This window comes from Pelophylax lessonae (assembly GCF_965119305.1).
Source record: "Pelophylax lessonae genome assembly, chromosome: 2".
In the NCBI taxonomy this organism is placed as follows: domain Eukaryota; kingdom Metazoa; phylum Chordata; class Amphibia; order Anura; family Ranidae; genus Pelophylax; species Pelophylax lessonae.
In genome coordinates this window covers 278135146-278153885 of record NC_138769.1, presented here as the reverse complement: position 1 = coordinate 278153885, position 18740 = coordinate 278135146, and the positions used below count along the sequence as shown (strand labels likewise).

Sequence of the window (18740 nt, the reverse complement as noted above, 5' to 3'; positions counted from 1 at the left end):
CTGCATCACAAGCTAGAGCGTGTTTTACCATTTTGGACCACACCTTCCTCATTAATATACCACCTTTTTTATTTCCACTTTCCCAATTTTTCCTTTAAGGTGGCCATACACCATACCATCTGATTGTACAACCTACTTTAGATCTATCATCATTTATGAAGTGCAAGGGCCTGCCTAAATTGATAAACATTTAATGATTCAGGAAAACTGTACAGCTATTGTACAATCATATTGCACAGTGTATGGGCAGCTTTATTCAAGTACATGGGAGGGAGTGGATGGATGGATTGATGGAGACATTCAGCTGTCAATGTTCTTGTAATCCAGATCCAGCTCAATTTGATGGGGGGGGGGGGTAAGCACATCAACTTCTTTTTCAGACCCCATTTACGCAGCATAGTGGGACGTCACGTTTATTATTGTGGTTTTCACATGAAGTACATAGGGCAGCTCATTGATTTCAATGGGCTGCACTATGCATTAAAAATGCAGCAAAGTGACTGCTGGGGCTTTTTTAGCATATTGTGGTTTGCACATTTTTTACCATGTGTTTGTCGTTTATTAATAATTAATGGCACAGAAAGCACAACTAGTTCATTTTAGGTGTATAATACACTATACAATTTGATTGCACAATCTCTGTAAATCTCCTTTAGATATACTAAAACTTTATAAAAAGGAGGACACACCTATCTATCTACCCACACACTGTGCCAAATGAACAAGCTATGCAAGATGACGGTACAAATCAATCAATGGCTTTGTATAGTGGGGGAAGAGTGCTCACTGACAATTTCTGCATTGGAAAAACATGAAACTGCAGAGGTGGACTGAAAACTGAAGGGGAAGGGCAGATGCAGGATCCGTATTACTGAGGTCAGTCGGTGAACTACTTCCTTCTAATGATTCAGATGTCCTAAAGGTCAGAAAGCATGAGATAATAGAGGAGTTTTCTATGGAACAGCTTGGAAGCTAAGGTAAAGCCTGCCCAGAACATAAAGTTTTTTTGCCATAATCTTATACTGGTACATAAGGAAGCTGGAATTTGGAAAATAAAGGTGTTCTTAGCTTTTAAAGCCTCCTTTCTATTCGCCTTGGTAGTTCCAAGTATTGCCATATTTAGGATTTAAATGTTCTTCTGAAAAAAAAAAAACATTGTTATATAGGTCAAATGATACCCCCCTTTGCCACAATAGGAGAACAAATGAATGTTTGGTCCACATACTCTCTCTCTCCTGGTTGTAATTTTTTCCCACAATTTTTTGCAAAATGAAGATTTTTTTTTACAAATTGTCAAATTAACAGGTTATTTCTCTCACACAGCATATGTATACTTGCAACTGCACCCCAAAACACATTCTACTACTCCTACCACATGTGTGAGACTTTTTCACAGCTTAGCCATATACAGAGGCCTAACATCCAAGTAGCACCGTCAGGCATTCTAGGAGCATAAATTACACATATAATTTCCTGACAACCTATCACACTTTTGAAGGCCCTGGAGCACCAGGACAATGGAAACCCCCATAAAATGACCCCATTTTGGAAAGCAAACACCCGAACGTATAATCTTTGAGGCATAATGAGTCTTTTGAACATGTCATTTTTTTCCACAAGTTTTTGGAAAATGTGGAAAGAAAATGAAAATGCTTTTTTTTTACACAAAGTTGTCCATTTATGCAATATTTCTAACACATAGCATGTACATAGCAAAAATTGCACCCCAAAATACATTCTGCTACTCCTCCTGAGTATGGTGATACCACATGTGTGAGACTTTTTCACAGCCTGGCCACATGCCGAGGCCCAACATCCAAGTAGCACCGTCTGGCATTCTAGAAGCAGAAATTACACATATAATTTTCTGACAACTTATCGCAATTTTGAAGGCCCTGGAGCACCAGGACAATGGAAACCCCAATAAAATGACCCCATTTTGGAAAGCAACACCCCAACGTATAATATTTGAGGCATAATGAGTCTTTTGAACATGTCATTTTTTTCCACAAGTTTTTGGAAAATGTGGAAAGAAAATAAAAATGCATTTTTTTTCACAAAATTGTCCATTTATGCAATATTTCTAACACATAGCATGTACATAGCAAACATTGCACCCCAAAATACATTCTGCTACTCCTCCTGAGAATGTCAATACCACATGTGTGAGACTTTTTCACAGCCTGACCACATACAGAGGCCCAACATCCAAGTAGCACTTTACACAAAGTTGTCCATTTATCCACTTTAAGACTGGGCCTATTTTTGACACTTGGTGTTCACAAGCTAAAATCATTTTTTTGCTAGAAAACTACTTAGAACCCCCAAACATTATATAATTTTTTTAGCAGAGACCCTAGATAATAAAATGGAGATCGCTGCAATATTTTTTATCACACCATATTTGCACAGCAGTCTTCCAAATGCAATTTTTTTTTAAAACAATCACTTTTTTTAATTAAAAAATAAGAAAACAGTAAATTTAGCCCCATTTTTTCCATAATGTGAAAGATAATGTTACGCCAAGTAATTAGATACCCAACATGTCATGCTTCAAAATTGCGCATGCTCGCGGAATGGCGCCAAACATTGGTACTTAAAAATCCCCATAGGCAACAATTTAAAAATTTCTACAGGTTACCAGCTTAGAGTTACAGAGGAGGAGGGCTCAAATTATTGATCTAACGATCGCGGCGATACCTCACATGTGTGGTTTGAACCCCGTTTACATATGTGGGCGGGACTTGAGTATAAATTTGCTTCAGCACGCGAGCTAACGGGAACAGGGCGCCTTAATTTTTTTGGTTTTTTTCCTATTTATTTCATTTAATAATTTTTTATTTTTACACAGTTTTTTAAAAAAAAAATGTTTTGATAATTTTTATTCCTATTACAAGGAATGTAAACATCCCTTGTAATATAAATAGGCATGACAGGTCCTCTTTATTGTGAGATCTGGGGTCAAAAAGACCTCACACCTCACAACTACACTAAAAAAGAAAAAAAAACGGCCCTTTAAACCGGTTGCTAGGCAATGACTTTTGATGTAGCTCCGGTCCTCCAAGACCATAGAGTCGAGTGAGGGCCATCTTGCCCTCACTCGACTTCCTGTCTCTGAGGATCCGGGACCGGATAGTTTTCCCCGCTGCCGGCGGGTCTGGTAAGCTGGGAAAACGTCTAGGACACGGCGGGAGAAGGGGGGCACCTCTTCCCCTGCACTGTTGTGGCAGATTCTGCAGCGAATCCACCACTGGGACCACCCTTATCTGAAAGGCGACCGCCCGCCGTTTAAAAAAATACCGGGATTATAGCAGCTATCTGCTGCCATAACCCCAGTATTTAGCTTTAAATGACCGATGTATATAGTCGTTAGGCGGTCGGTAAGTGGTTGCATGTATATAGCAAAAATTGCACCCCAAAATACATTCTGCTACTCCTCCTAAGTATGGCAATACCACACGTGTGAGACTTTTACATAGCCTGACCACATACAGAGGCCCAACATTCAAGTAGCACCGTCAGGCATTCTGAGAACATAAAATACACATCTAATTTCCTGATGTAACGCTCTTGCGTTTTACGTATGATGTGGATTTTCAGCTGCAGAAATATTCCACTTCAGTAGTCATGTAGAGAAACGCTGAGACACCAATCCCAACTCCCAATGACTCATCATGTGTGGAGGATCTCAATTCAGCAAGTAAATACACACACTCAATAAGATGTTTCCTAGAGTGACTTATGTATATAGTAACACAGTGATGATAGGCTGAAGAGACAGGTTGGGTAGAGATGGTAGATGACAGACACTTGAAAGGAAATGTTCTTGAAAGTAAGATAGTAGCAGATGGGATGCAGATAGGTTTAGTAATCATGTATGGTAGCAGATGACAGAGTAGCAGGTGGACATACAAGAGAGATCAACCCAGTGCAAGAACAGGTGGTAGTAGGCTCAAGAGCTAGCAATCTTAGATAATGCAGATGTAGTAATAGTCCTTAGTATGCAGAGCTAGATAGTGTAAGCTTTAGTATAAAGGTTATAGAGGTTTCCCCTGTGGGGTACTTATCACTAATAGCAATGTAGCAGAGGAGAGGTTCGGCAAGAGCGGATGATCCGGTAGCGGGATACAGGGATCAGCGCAGCGTGGTTCCGACAGCGAGGTATGCTTGCAAGCATGAGAGCTTCAAGACAGGTTAGCATCAAGGCACAAAGCAGTTTGAACGAACACATGTGAGTGAGAGCCGGCGATCTAAATAGCCATCCAGTCCGGCGCTCAGTGATGACAGCATCAGTCTTAAAGGTGTATGCGCACCTTACCAAAAGAGAATGGTGGGGCGCATACACTTATGAAAGAGTAATTAGGGTACCCAAAGGTACCAGAACATTACAGTACCCCCCCCTTAAGGCCGGCTCCTGAAGGCCTCTGGAGCTGGTTTGTCTGGGTACTTCGCATGAAAATTGCGGATTAATCTAGAGGCATGTATGTCAGAGGTGTTTAGCCAGGTGTCGTCTTGGGGCCCATAGTTCTTCCATCGAACCAAGTACTGAAGTCTTCCTCTGTGGATACGAGAATCCAGAATCTCTTTTATCTCGTATTCTTCTCCACCTTCAACTTGTACAGGAGGAGGAGGTGGGATAGTAGGCCTTATTCCTTGGTCAGGAACATGGGGCTTCAGTAGCGACACATGGAAAATGGGATGTATTTTGAGGTCTATTGGCAATGTAACCTGTACTGCAGCTTTTCCAATAAGTTTCTTGATTGGGAAAGGTCCCAAGAACAGAGGTCCAAGCTTTTTGCTAGGGATTTTCAATCTTAAATTTTTTGTTGAGAGCCAAACGAGGTCCCCAATAGCGTACTGAGGAGAAGGTCTTCTGCGAAGATCATAGTACTTCTTTTGTTGACTATGAGCGTGTGCAATGGTAGTATTAAGCAAACCCAGAGAGTCCTTTATTTGGGTAAGATAGTCTGAAGCTACTGGGTTATTTGAAGGAAAGATGCGTGGTGGAAGAATAGAGGGATGAAACCCATAGTTCAAGTAGAACGGACTCTGCTTGGTCGTACTGTGGGTTGCGTTGTTGTAGGCAAATTCTGCCAGAGCGAGAAGATCCACCCAATCATCCTGTTGGTAAGAAGTGTAACAACGTAAATATTGCTCGATGCATTGGTTGACTCTTTCAGTCTGTCCGTTGGTCTGCGGATGGTAAGGAGAAGTGAGCTTCCGCTCGATCCGTAGTATGTGACATAGTTCTTGCCAGAACTTGGAAATAAATTGTGATCCACGGTCAGACAGAAGAGTTTTTGGGATACCATGTAACTTAAAGACATGTTTCATCAGGAGTTCTGCCGTTTGTTTGGACGAAGGTAGTCTGTGAATAGCAATGAAATGTGCCATTTTTGTCAGATGGTCCACTGACACTAAGATGGTATTAAATCCTTTGGAAGGAGGCAATTCCACTATAAAGTCCAAGGACACAACTTCCCATGGAGTTTGGGGTATTGGTAGACTGCATAGTAGACCGGATGGTCTCGTAGTGTCAATTTTGGACCTGGCACAGACATTGCATGAAGAGACAAATTTTTGTATAGATGTTTTCATGTCAGGCCACCAGAATTGCCTGGTAATCAGATTAAGAGTCTTTGTCATACCCATATGTCCTGCCATAGGCACATCATGCGATAATTCCAAGATCTTGGTGCGTATGGTAGGTGGTATGTAAAGTTTGTCGTTGTAGTAGAGGAAGCCTTCTGCATCAGTATTTAGTTGTGGTGGGGGTGTATCCAAACTTATACCATGCAAAACCTCTTCCTTCAAGGAACGGACAACTCCAATAATGCGTTTGTGAGGTATTATAGGAACGGAAGGGATTTCGAAGTAGTTTTCTTCAGTTAGTCGTGATAGTGCATCCGCCTTTTTGTTCTTATCTGCAGGTGTGTAGGTCACTAGGAAGTTAAACCTTATAAAGAATAGTGACCATCGTACCTGTCGGTGCGAGAGAGTTTTGTTAGTCTGAAGATATTGGAGATTTTTATGGTCCGTGTATATAAGTATTGGTAATTGGGTGCCTTCGAGTAGATGTCGCCAATTCTCCAGAGCCAATTTTATAGCAAGCAGTTCCTTTTCACCCACGGGGTAATTTATCTCTGGACTGCTTAGGGATTTAGAAAAAAAGGCGACTGGATGAAGTGGTGAAGCGTGAGTTGGTCGTTGGGAGAGTATTGCTCCTACTGCCATGTTTGACGCATCTACTTCCAGAATGTATTGGAGGGATGGGTCTGGATGGCGTAGTATGGGAGCAGAAGTAAACCTTGTCTTTAACAGGTGAAAAGCTTTATTTGCTTCATCTGACCATTTGAATGGTTTTTTAATGCTAGTGAGCTGTGTGAGGGGTCTCACAATGGCAGAGAAGTTTCTAATGAACTTCCTGTAGAAATTCGAAAATCCAAGGAATCGCTGTAGCGCCTTGCGTGTGGTTGGTGTAGGCCAATCCTGAATGCAGGATATCTTACTCATGTCCATCTCGATTCCTGTTTTGGATATGATGTAGCCTAGAAACAGTACCTCTTCTTTATGAAACAAGCATTTTTTCAGTTTCACATAAAGGTTGTGTGCAAGCAATCTCGATAATACTAGTCTTACATGTCTTATGTGTTCAGACAGGGATCGTGAATATATAAGTATATCGTCCAGATATACCACAACACAGACATCTAGTAAGTCTCTGAAAATATTGTTTATAAATCGTTGAAAAACTGCAGGGGCGTTGCATAGCCCGAATGGCATTACAAGATATTCGAACAATCCGTATCTGGTTCTGAATGCAGTCTTCCACTCGTGTCCATCACAGATTCGAATGAGATTGTATGCTCCTTTCAGGTCCAATTTTGAAAAATAGGTAGCTCCACGCACCTGCTCAATGAGCTCAGGGATAAGCGGTAGAGGATAGCGATCTTTTATTGTAATAGCATTCAATTGCCTATAGTCGATGATAGGCCTGAGACTTGAGTCCTTATTGCGGACAAAAAAGAGTCCTGCTGCTGTGGAAGAAGTGGAAGGTCTAATAAAACCTTTTTCCAAATTCTCATCCAAATAGTCTTTGAGATGGGAAAGTTCATCCTGTGAAAGAGGATAAACATGACCGAACGGCAATTTGCTATTTGGGAGTAGATCAATGCTACAATCATAGTCTCGATGGGGAGGTAGTGCTTGAGCATTTTTCTCAAGAAAAACCTCAGAGAGATCCTGATAACATAGTGGTGCAATCTCATCTGTCACCACAGACAGGATCTTCCCGAAAGACGGGAGGTTACACGTACCCTCGCAATAGCAAGAGAGGAAGGTCAGGGTCCGTTCCTTCCAATCTATGGTTGGTTGATGTGTGTGCAACCAGGGAAGTCCCAAAACAATGGGAAAGTGGGGTGAAGGTATTAGATCGAAGGTAGTGGTTTCCATATGAGACCCGTTAGTAGTGACTAGGAGTGCCTGTGTCTGATCAGTGATCGGACCAGAGGATAAAGGAACACCGTTAATAAGACTCACTGAGACAGGTTTAAGTTTAGAAATAATAGGAACTTTATTTAAAGCAGCAAAACGTATGTCAATATAATTTCCACAAGATCCTGTGTCAATCATGGCCTTAGTAGTAATCCTGTTCTGGTCCCACTGTAATGTTAAGCAAACAGAAAGGTAAGGGTTAGTGATTGAAGTTGTCAATCCCCCTAGGAGGACATGTGAACACTCACCCTTCTTTTTGTAGACTAGGAGACAGACGTTTATCTTGTGATCCGGGGATGCACAGTACAAGCAGAGATTACCAGATCGTCTTCTGGCTCTTTCCATAGTTGATAGAGGTGGGCGTATGGTTCCTACCTCCATAGGAACGGGGTCAACGGCCGAGATCCGAGAAGAACTGGATAATGGCGTTCCCATTTTCTCAGGCTTTCTTTCTCGTAGTCTTCTATCTATGGTGATACTGAGTTGTATCAATGCATCCAGGGTTTTTGGCAGATCCGCTCGGGCGAGCTCGTCTTTAACGGCCTCTGATAGGCCAAGCCTAAATTGGGATTTCAGAGATGCATCATTCCATTCTGAATCAAGGGTCCATCTCTTGAATTCTGAGACAAAGTCTTCTACAGGTCTCCCACCTTGTTTCAAGGATCTTAATTGAAGATCGGCAGTACTCTGCCTATTGGGATCATCATATAGGCTAGTGAGTTCTGCTAGGAACAAGGCATAGGAGTTGAGAAGCTGGTCGTTTTTCTCAAAAAGAGAGTCTGCTCAGGCCCGAGGATCGCCTGTTAGGTAAGAAATAATAGTACAAACCTTAATGTGATCAGTAAGGTAGGTACGGGGTTTTAGCAAGAAAAGTAACTCACATGCGTTTTTAAATTCGCGAAATTTTTTGCGATCTCCTGTAAATACCAAAGGAGGATTTATTTTGGGTTCAGGGGACTGAGCAGTGGTAAGTTGTGTCAGTCTAATTACCTTCTGCGACAGAGCCTGATTGTCTTCTTTTAATTCAACAAGTGCGTGTATTAACGCAGTTACTTGCTGTTTTAATTGTGTCATCTGAGTGGTTATTTCTGCTGAATCCATTTGTGGTTCGTTCAATCTGTAACGCTCCTGCGTTTTACGTATGATGTGGATTTTCAGCTGCAGAAATATTCCACTTCAGTAGTCATGTAGAGAAACGCTGAGACACCAATCCCAACTCCCAATGACTCATCATGTGTGGAGGATCTCAATTCAGCAAGTAAATACACACACTCAATAAGATGTTTCCTAGAGTGACTTATGTATATAGTAACACAGTGATGATAGGCTGAAGAGACAGGTTGGGTAGAGATGGTAGATGACAGACACTTGAAAGGAAATGTTCTTGAAAGTAAGATAGTAGCAGATGGGATGCAGATAGGTTTAGCAATCATGTATGGTAGCAGATGACAGAGTAGCAGGTGGACAAACAAGAGAGATCAACCCAGTGCAAGAACAGGTGGTAGTAGGCTCAAGAGCTAGCAATCTTAGATAATGCAGATGTAGTAATAGTCCTTAGTATGCAGAGCTAGATAGTGTAAGCTTTAGTATAAAGGTTATAGAGGTTTCCCATGTGGGGTACTTATCACTAATAGCAATGTAGCAGAGGAGAGGTTCGGCAAGAGCGGATGATCCGGTAGCGGGATACAGGGATCAGCGCAGCGTGGTTCCGACAGCGAGGTATGCTTGCAAGCATGAGAGCTTCAAGACAGGTTAGCATCAAGGCACAAAGCAGTTTGAACGAACACATGTGAGTGAGAGCCGGCGATCTAAATAGCCATCCAGTCCGGCGCTCAGTGATGACAGCATCAGTCTTAAAGGTGTATGCGCACCTTACCAAAAGAGAATGGTGGGGCGCATACACTTATGAAAGAGTAATTAGGGTACCCAAAGGTACCAGAACATTACACCTGACAACCTATCATTTTTGAAGGTCCCTCATATTTTGTAACACATAGCATGTACATACCAAGAATTACACTACAAAGTACATTCTATAAAGGAAAGTGTAAAAAAAAGTATTACCTGTGGTTTTAGTAGTGCAGTTGTCCGCAGAGGAGAGCATTAGTCCACGCAGCAGGCAGGGACATGCTTATCGACGACAGTACAGCCGCAGCATTTGTCCAAAGGAATTTTCCAGGCAGAGACATGGTCAGCACAGCCATAATATTGGTCCCAATACACTGCAGACAATCATTGTACCACTTTCCAGCCCTTCATTAACATACTGCCTCTTTCTACAGCTAATATCATGCAACAGGCAGAGGCATGATGGTAGTAAGTCAGCTGAGGGCCTTGGTCAGGTGAGACCTGAGGACAGGAGTAGAGGCTTCTCCCACCCAAATCTCTTTGAAGCCTCTGGACTCCAGACCCTAATCCAGAATTTACGAAACCCAGAGAGAACCAAAAAATTGCTTTTCTCCATCCGGAAAACAACTCTGGAGCCCCTCACATATGTGAGACCCCTGTGTACTACAGTAGCAGGTCAACAGATCAGTTCAAGCGGTAGGCAGAAGCATAGTTGATAAAACAGGCAAGGGTCAGTTCACAGGGAAGCAATCCAAACAGTAAGAAGAAGTGTAATCGGTAAAACAGGCCAGGGTCAGTTCACGTGAAAGCAGTCCAAACAGTAAGCAGAGGCATAGTGGAAAAACCAGGGTCAGTTTATGTGGAAGGCAGTGGCATGGTTATATGAGGAAAATTGGTCAGCACAGATGAAAATGGGGAAATTATTAAAATATAGGCTAGTAATTTATCGATGTATGATAACGTCTGAAGCATTCTCCAATGCACAGGCCAGGTTGGGAGGGACAGTCGGGACAATAGTAGCTGGTATCTTTACGAAATCCTCTTTTGCTGCATACACGGCATCTTTTTTGGCTTCTTCGGCCTGCTTCAGATGGTGGAATGTGGTCTGGGAAGTGGCGCTCACTAAGTTGGCTAACCGCGTCAGAGCGAAGGTTTTCTGGGGGAATCCTTGTGGGTAGATGAGGGTCGTGACAGTTTCTTCAATGAATTTTAGGAAGGAGATGGGGCTTTCAGTGGATTTGGTGTTGATAACAAAAGCATTATAAAAGGCCAATTGAAATAAATAAATTGCAACTTTCTTGTACCAGAAATGGGACTTCCTTGTTGCTAAGTAGGGCTGAAGCATTTGGTCATTAAAATCCACCCCCCCCCCCCCATGTAAAGATTGTAATCCTGGACACACGTTGGCTTTTGAATGGGGCCTCTTCTTCTTCGAACCTCAACTGTGGTGTCGTTATGAATGGTGGACATCATGTACACATTTCTATTATCCTTCCATCTCAAGGCAAGCACTTTGTTGTTTCCCAAGGCTGCTATTTCCCCCTTTCTCATTTTTTTATTCACCAAGGATTGTGGGAAGCCCTTCCTGTTCTTCCTGGTGGTTCTGCAGGCCAGGTTTTTTTCAAGGTACAGATGTTTGAAAAGGGGCAGGCTGGTATAATAATTATCCAGGTATATGTGGTAACCTTTCTTCAGAAGTGGGTACACCAAGTCCCATACAACCTTTCCGTTTGTGCCCATGTAGGCCGGGCAATCAGGCTGATCGAGCTGGGAATCCCTTCCTTCGTATATGCGGAACGCATACAGATATCTCGTAGCTCTGTCGAACAGTTTATATAATTTGACCCCATATTTGGACCTTTTGCTCGGAATATACTGCTTTATTCCTAGCCGGCCTGTGAAGTGTAGCAGGGACTCATCCACACATACATTTTGATCAGGGACGTAAAGTTCTGCAAAACTTTGGGTAAAAAATTTTTGAGGGGGCAAATTTTATATAGCTTGTCAAAATTTGGATGATTTTGGGGGGCACTGGCTGTTGTCACTGAAATGGAGGAAGCGCATGATCATTTCATACCTGGATCTGGACATTAGGGAAGAATATATGGGCATGTGGTGTATGGGGTGGGTGGACCAATAGGCATGTTTTTTTGTAACCCCTATGTTTATCGTGAGGCCCAAAAACATTTTGAATTCCTCCAAGGTCAAATCTCTCCACTCAAATGGACGGGAATAGGATGATTGGGGGTTGTTTACAATAAACTGCTGGGCATACAGATTTGTTTGGTCCACGATGAATTGCAGAAAATTGTTGGGCAAAAATAAATGGAGAAAATCAATTAACGCAAAATTCTCTGTATTGGCCTGCACACCTGGCTGTGCTGTGAAAGGGGGAATATTTGCTGATCCCGAGTTGGACGGCAGCCATCTTGGGTTGGCAAGAGCATCTGGGAGGTGGGTAGTGGTCATGGCTCTTGGGGGATGTGACACTCCAGTGCTGGTAGTAGGGGGATTTGAAATTGGGAGTGATACCGCAGCGCTGGTGCTGGGCCTGGGCATTTGCTCCTGGGGTGTAGCGCTGGTGGCAGTGCTGGTATTGGGCATAGGATCCTGTGATGTACTGCTGGTGGCAGTGCTGGTACTGGGCATAGGATCCTGGGGTGTATCCCTTGTGGCTGCCTGGATTCCAGAGCGCCGTGCCCTTTTGGGAGGGATCCATTCTTCCTCTCCGCTCCGCTACTATTAGCAATTTCAAATTCCGAATCGGATTCGGAATTGGATTCGGATACTGATGAGAGCTCCCCGGTGCTCTCATCAGTCATAGAGAGGATCTGAAGTGCCTCTTTTTTGCTGTACACCCTTTTTGACATGCTGGCTGTGATGGGCTGTGCGACGGGTGACGGTTGACTGCGGATGATTCCTGATGGGTGGCAGGTGACTGATAGGTGGCAGGTGACGGTCACTGATGGGGTGACAGATGACAATGACTGATGGGTTGACAGATGACGATGACTGATGGGTTGACAGATGACGATGACTGATGGGGTGACAGGTGACGATGACTGATGGGGTGACAGGTGACGATGACTGATGGGGTGACAGATGACGATGACTGGTGGGGTGACAATTGACAATGACTGATGGGGTGACAGATGACGGTGACTGATGGGGTGACGGTGATTGATGGGGTGACAGGTGACGGGCGATGGTCACCGATGGGTCACAGGTGCACCGCTGGCAGTACTGATGGCAGTCTCTGGTGACAGGTGCACTTTATGGTTGGCGATTTCTGGGCACTGATGAGGTGACTGTTGGGTGACAGGTGCAATTGGGGGGGGGGGCTGATGACTGTGTGGGGACACTTTTTTTGTGATTTTACAGTGACAGACACAGATAAGTAACTCACTGTTTCTGGCTCTGCTCTCCTCACACTGGAAACGGTGTGTAAGGGGAGAAGAGCTAGTAACAGTGAGTTACTGCTCTGTGTTTACATTTGTGAACGGCTGTGAATGGATTCACAGCCGATCAAGTAGTAAACAGCCACTTTCATTGGCTGTTTACCACTGTCGGTGACTAGCTGTGTTCCTAGGGAACACAGCCCCACCGACATGACCGCGCTGCGCACTCCCGATCGCGCATGCGCGGTCTTCTCCCGGGATTTACTGTCGTGATCGGCTGTGTGATTAGAATACAGCCGATCACGTGGGAAACAGCCATGCCCATTGGCTGTTTCCCCCCTGCCGGTGACGCGCTGTATCTCGGGGACACGCCACCACCGACAGTGCAGGGCGGCGCGCACACGATCGCGCGCCTGCCCTGCATGAATGGGACGACGTTATATGATGGCGGGCGGCAAGTAGTTAAAAGGTAACACCTACATCTCACAAATCCATACCCACTGCATAACTTTTTACCCGAATATAACATATTAACAAAAAGTATATATTTGAATGGCAAATAAAATACGGGACGAAACAAGACCACACATGGTCATCCTGTCATACAGGGAATAGGAAAGAGCGATAAGATATTCCATCTGTGATAAAAGATATTCATGTTTGATATTGTTTTAAAGCAAATGACATGCTTAGTTATAAAATATCAGTTTCAAGAATGTAACCCTTACATTTGTCGAGATATTAAGAGTGGTATGACTCTTTCCACAAAGGTACATTTGAAATGGTCGTAAAACCACTGGACAGCCCTTTGCCACTCTGTTGTAATTGGTCAGGGGTGTCCGTCACCGCCCCTTTGATCTTAGAGGGAAGCTTGCTCAAGCTTTGCAGTCAGTTCTCATTTTACCATCCAAGCAGTAACATTGCTTAAGAGAGGAACCGATCATACCTGTTCAGCTTTTAAAACTCACTTGGGACTTTTGAATGCAAGTATTTCATTTCTAATCCTTTATCTATTCTCCTAAATTGCTGAATTGTGTCTCTATTTCAAATTGTAACCCATTTTTCTGTAAATATTTTTATTTGCACCAATCTTAACCTTTCTTATAATTAAACCTTATTTTGAAAAGTGTTAATTTTGTCTCTAAGCTCTTAAACGCAAACTGACCCAAAGAACCTGCCTCCTGCAGAGCGCTCCTGTTTAGGATAAATCCTCCAGACATTCCTGTCTGCAGGTGTCAGCGCGTGTTACGGATGATTATTCTAAAGTCATAATTGGTATTTCTAAAATTACGAGCGTCCTCTGGGCTCATTATAACGTAGAGGTGGTGGCAGAGAAAGGGTTAATTGTTTAATTAGCCTGGTGACAATCGCTCTCAGTCTGCTGGCATCTAGATTGTGGTCCCGCAAGCTGGACAATCTGTGTGCCGGGTGCAGCTGAGAGTGGCATTGTTACGCAAGTGACGGCAGGGTGTGAGATTGCCTGGTCTTTGGTCACGAGTTGGATGAGAAGGCCAGGGGTCTGATACCCGCCACCGTCACAGCCACATTTTATGTTAAGGGGCACTCTGATGGGCACATTTTTTGTTAAGGGGCACACTGATGGGCACATCTTATTTTATGGGGGCACTCTGATGGGGACAGGTGGAAACTGTTTCATATCTGGTGTGCTTGTTCCAAAATGAAGATGTTGGACTAGGGTATCTTTGATCTGTTCTGTTTCAAATGTTAATGTACCCAAAAACGCATGAACAGCTCTAAGACTAGGCTTACATCTATGCAGATTGTGGTTGATACATTTTTTTGGCACGTTTTGAGGTGTGTTTTACGCGTTTTGTTTGGGCTATTAGGAAAGTATGACAGTTCTGTTCATGGAGTGCGACTGAGATGCAACTTTACACTCTCTGGCACTCAAGTAATGTCAAAGTGACATGAAAGTAGTGCAGGGACCTTTATGTGTCCAAAGTCACATGTTAGAAATAGGGTTAAGGGCTAGGGTTAGGATTAAATGTTAGGGCTTGGGTTAAGGGCTAGGGTTAGAGTTCAATTTTCAAGTTAAGGGTTGAGGTTAGGGTTAAATGTAAGAGTTGGGGTTAGAATTATTGGTAATCATTAGGGTTGGCGGTAATCATTAGGGTTAGGTTTAGCAGTAATTGTTAGGGTTAGTGTTCTATCATAATCATAACAATTATCTTTAACCCTAGCCCTTAACCCTGCGACTTTGGATACATAAAGGTTCCTGCACTACTTTGATGTGACTTTGATCCTACTTGAAAATGCAATTTGCTGTGAGAAAATAGTCTATGACGCTTTCCAAAAAACGCACTGGCTCAAAACCCACAGATGTGAACTAGATCTATAAGAAATGTTAAATGGACTGTAGTGCATTTCTGCAAAATGCACTAAAAAGTGTGTGTGAACCTAGGGTAAATTACCTCATTGTACACAACCCTAGACACACTCAGACTCAGATATTTTTTGTATATTCCTAGCAACAAAATGTCTATTGCCAAGTTGTGGAAATCATCCATAGTTCATGTCAGCGACCAAAAAATGTCTTGGATAATGCTTCATGAAAAATTGGAGGCATCCTTTAAAACAGGCAGATAAGATTTGAAAAACACTTGGAACCCCTGGGTATGATATACAGTATACCATCACCTGTGCAGGATCAGAAGAAGGGTATGTCAGAGGTGGACCAGGATCCTGGCTGAAGGGAGCAACTTCTCTTCTCTTTTTCCCCATACATCTTTCTCCACCATGATTCCTGTTTTGGGATCAATTGGTTCTGATCCTAATATCCTCAATCTTTCAAAATCTATAGTCATACATTTAAAAATGGAAACTCTGGGCTAGGACCTCAGGTTCTATTCTAGAAGGCTGAAACAGGATGCTCTGTCATCACCCTGCCCTGGATGCCTGTGTAACAGGTGGCGCAACATGGGTCCAGAGCCCTACCACAGACAAATATGATCTGTTGAATGTTAATTCAAAAAAAGACAAAATTTTGTATTAAAAAATCACATTCTTGTAAAGTGAAATGTATTTTTATAGTTTTAGAAAGCGTAAGAAAGTTTATAATTTTGTTACATTTTTCATGCTGATTGTGTCTTCAGTGGGAATATTTCCACTACCTGTGCCATAGACACAACAGAAAATAAGAGAAGGTTTGGGCATGCAAAGGAAAACCACACTTTGGACAGTTGGCCTCATTGGTAGACTTCCCCTCTGCTACTGTCTCAGTGACAAACCTAAAATGTTAATTTCCCTTTCAGAAATAAACAACACTGCTGATGAACAATAGCATTTGGCTAGTATTTATCAACATTTCTTGCCTTTTGTAACAGAATATGGAGCTTCTTATTTGCTTGCATTAGCACAGTAGCACAGCAACCCTTGCTCTACAATGTGAAGATGTTTGTGATAAGATGCTACATACATTTTCTATTCAGAAAAGCTTTCTACAATCTATGATTTGCCTCTCTATATCATGTTTCAGCATTCATTTTTTTTTTTACTTTGTAGTAAGAAACAACTTTTATTACTATCTGTGATGTCCTCACCAGGTTTTTTAATTTTTGTGGGGCAACTTTTGGGAGCTCAGTCCTTTGTCTACACAAATGTGTGTGGGAAGCTTAGGCGTCAAGTCAGCAGCATTGTCTTGCTGGGAAATAAAACAATGTATGCCTGTGGAGAGGGTCAGTATAGAGTGGGGATAAGCAAATACCTGTAGTCTAGCAGGCAGGGCTTACAATGCTGCTTTGGAGCATCAAAGGCACAAACAGAAAGTTAAGAACAGACTGGATTGCATACTAGCACTAGATAACATTCTGTACACTACCCTGTGCAGTTTTTTTTTTTTTTTTTGTAACACAGTTCAATACTGCTTTAAGGGATAGGGATAAAATATCTGAACATGTGCATGTAGAGCTAGGATGTACTGAATGTTTTGTTTGCCCTGACACTTTAATGTTCTGCTCATCAGTGCATAAGGAATTCACATTCATACAAGTGTTCTCTGAATTTTCAGGTTTATGCAGGAGCTCACTGAAATGCTTGGATTTCGCCCATACAAGTATTACTTTTACACATGGAAGTATGTTTCACCAATCGTTATGGCAATTCTCTTATCAGCTAGTATAATACAACTAGCAATCAGTCCTCCAGGATACAGTGCATGGATAAAAGAACTGGTGAGTAATGTGTTTTCAGTGATACTCTCTAGAGATATTTGAGAAACACTGCAGATAATCTCTGAGAAAAACCAAGGCTACAAGATGTAGAAATAAGAGAACGAAAATATTGATGTTTCTAAAAATGTAGTCATTCATGTTAAATATTCAGCATTTAGTTTAGCAGACAGAACTTAGGTAAAAATGCTTTAGGCTTTGCAATTGAAAAAAGTTTATTCAATGCTGTGGCACAAGGGAAAACTTTTCTTAGACAGTTGTCACAGGAAGAAGTGTAAACATTGGACCTCCCTATCTATTCCTGTTCCAAAAGGAACTTTTGGATTTTCCTCCACTTTCAAACCTAGAAAAAAAGGATCATCAAGACAAATAGATGTCAGCTGGATTGCACCAACTGAACCCACCTCCTTGGTGTACTTTCGACCCCTCCATCACCGGCTCAACTACGGCTCCCCCTGCATACTGCTCGCCACACCGGATGTGACGTAGGGCCGGAGTCCACGGACCCACTCGTCGCTACTCGGAGCGAGGCTTGAGACCAGCACGGAGGGGAAGACGCCGACGGAGGACTGTTAGAGCCGGTGGGGTCCTGTCACCGAATATGGAGGTATGAACCCTACCTTCATTTAGCCCGCATTCACTACGGTGCATACTGTCTCCCCTGCCCAGCACAGAGGATTTCATCTCTGTATATCCCCGCATACCACGTGGTCTGACAGTGCATTACCCTGCGGACAGGTGATATTTCATGCACCAGACCTAATGGCTGCTATTGGAGGGGAGTGCACTTCTTTGGGCCGTCTGCACTCTTAGTGATATCACCATTTACTGTGCTTCTACCATCACCCCTGGGGAAACCTTTTTTCTATCACACTACAATGATACAGTCCATGACCGGATAACTATCTATTGTTTAATACAGACCATGGACTTTCCCCCAGAGGATTTCATTCAACTCCTTGTGTTTGTTGGTCCTGACACAGCGCCTCAGCCTCACAACTCCTATTTTCCAGGATCATCTCCCGCTGTGGAAATGACCCCTACATGATTTGAGCATTCTCTTATTGTCTAATTCATAAGGTGATTTCACCATATGTTGTGCACCGCATCACTTTATACATGTTCTTGGGTCCAGTTGCTGCATATCCATTGTTCTTATGTGGTTTTAATTGATTTTATTATGTCTTGTTTTCTTATTTGTGATGTGTTCCTTCACCAGGCAGAAGTGCCTAATAAATATTGTTCTATTTTTCACAATTCCTAGCACCTCGGTCATTATTAATGTGTATCATTGGTACCTATATTTGATCACCTCTTTCTGGTGAATTGGTATCGGATCCTTACCTTTTGGGTCCATCCAATCCACATACTCCGGTTTTTCAGATTTGGTCTATTGGGATCAATAGGTACCTACTTAGATACCTTCGAGAGTGTTATTTTTACAGAGGCCAATCAAGGAACCTATCCCTATTACATTTTTTTCTAAGACAAATAGAGAGACTGGATCTTCCTAGTGGTGGCATGGACAGCAGTAAAGCCCTGACAGGGATTCAAACCCCTCACCATTCTATCAAAAACTGAAAAATAGGATGTGTTACTCTCATAACCCTGAATTGGACATCAGAGCAGCATTCCTGGAGGGTTTATGCACTACCTGGGGCTCTAAATGGGTCAGCATGGACAGGTCAGATCTTTAAATCTCTATAGATGACCACTCTAGACTCTAGAGAGAAAAATCGGAGGATATTTCGTGCGATTTTCGTCAAGTGTGTACGAGCCTTAAGGCAGCCTTTCTCAACATTTTCCATACAGA

At 42.7% G+C, this 18740-nt stretch overlaps 1 protein-coding gene across 1 annotated transcript in view; it reads left to right on the top strand.

Annotated features, from left to right (window-relative positions):
• The window catches only part of SLC6A17 (solute carrier family 6 member 17), a 1289761-nt gene that overhangs the window by 1108387 nt on the left and 162634 nt on the right, over positions 1-18740 (top strand). The window contains exon 10 of the mRNA XM_082246730.1: positions 16768-16930. Coding sequence (XP_082102856.1) covers positions 16768-16930 — 163 coding nt within the window. The remainder of the gene's footprint in view (positions 1-16767; positions 16931-18740) is intronic.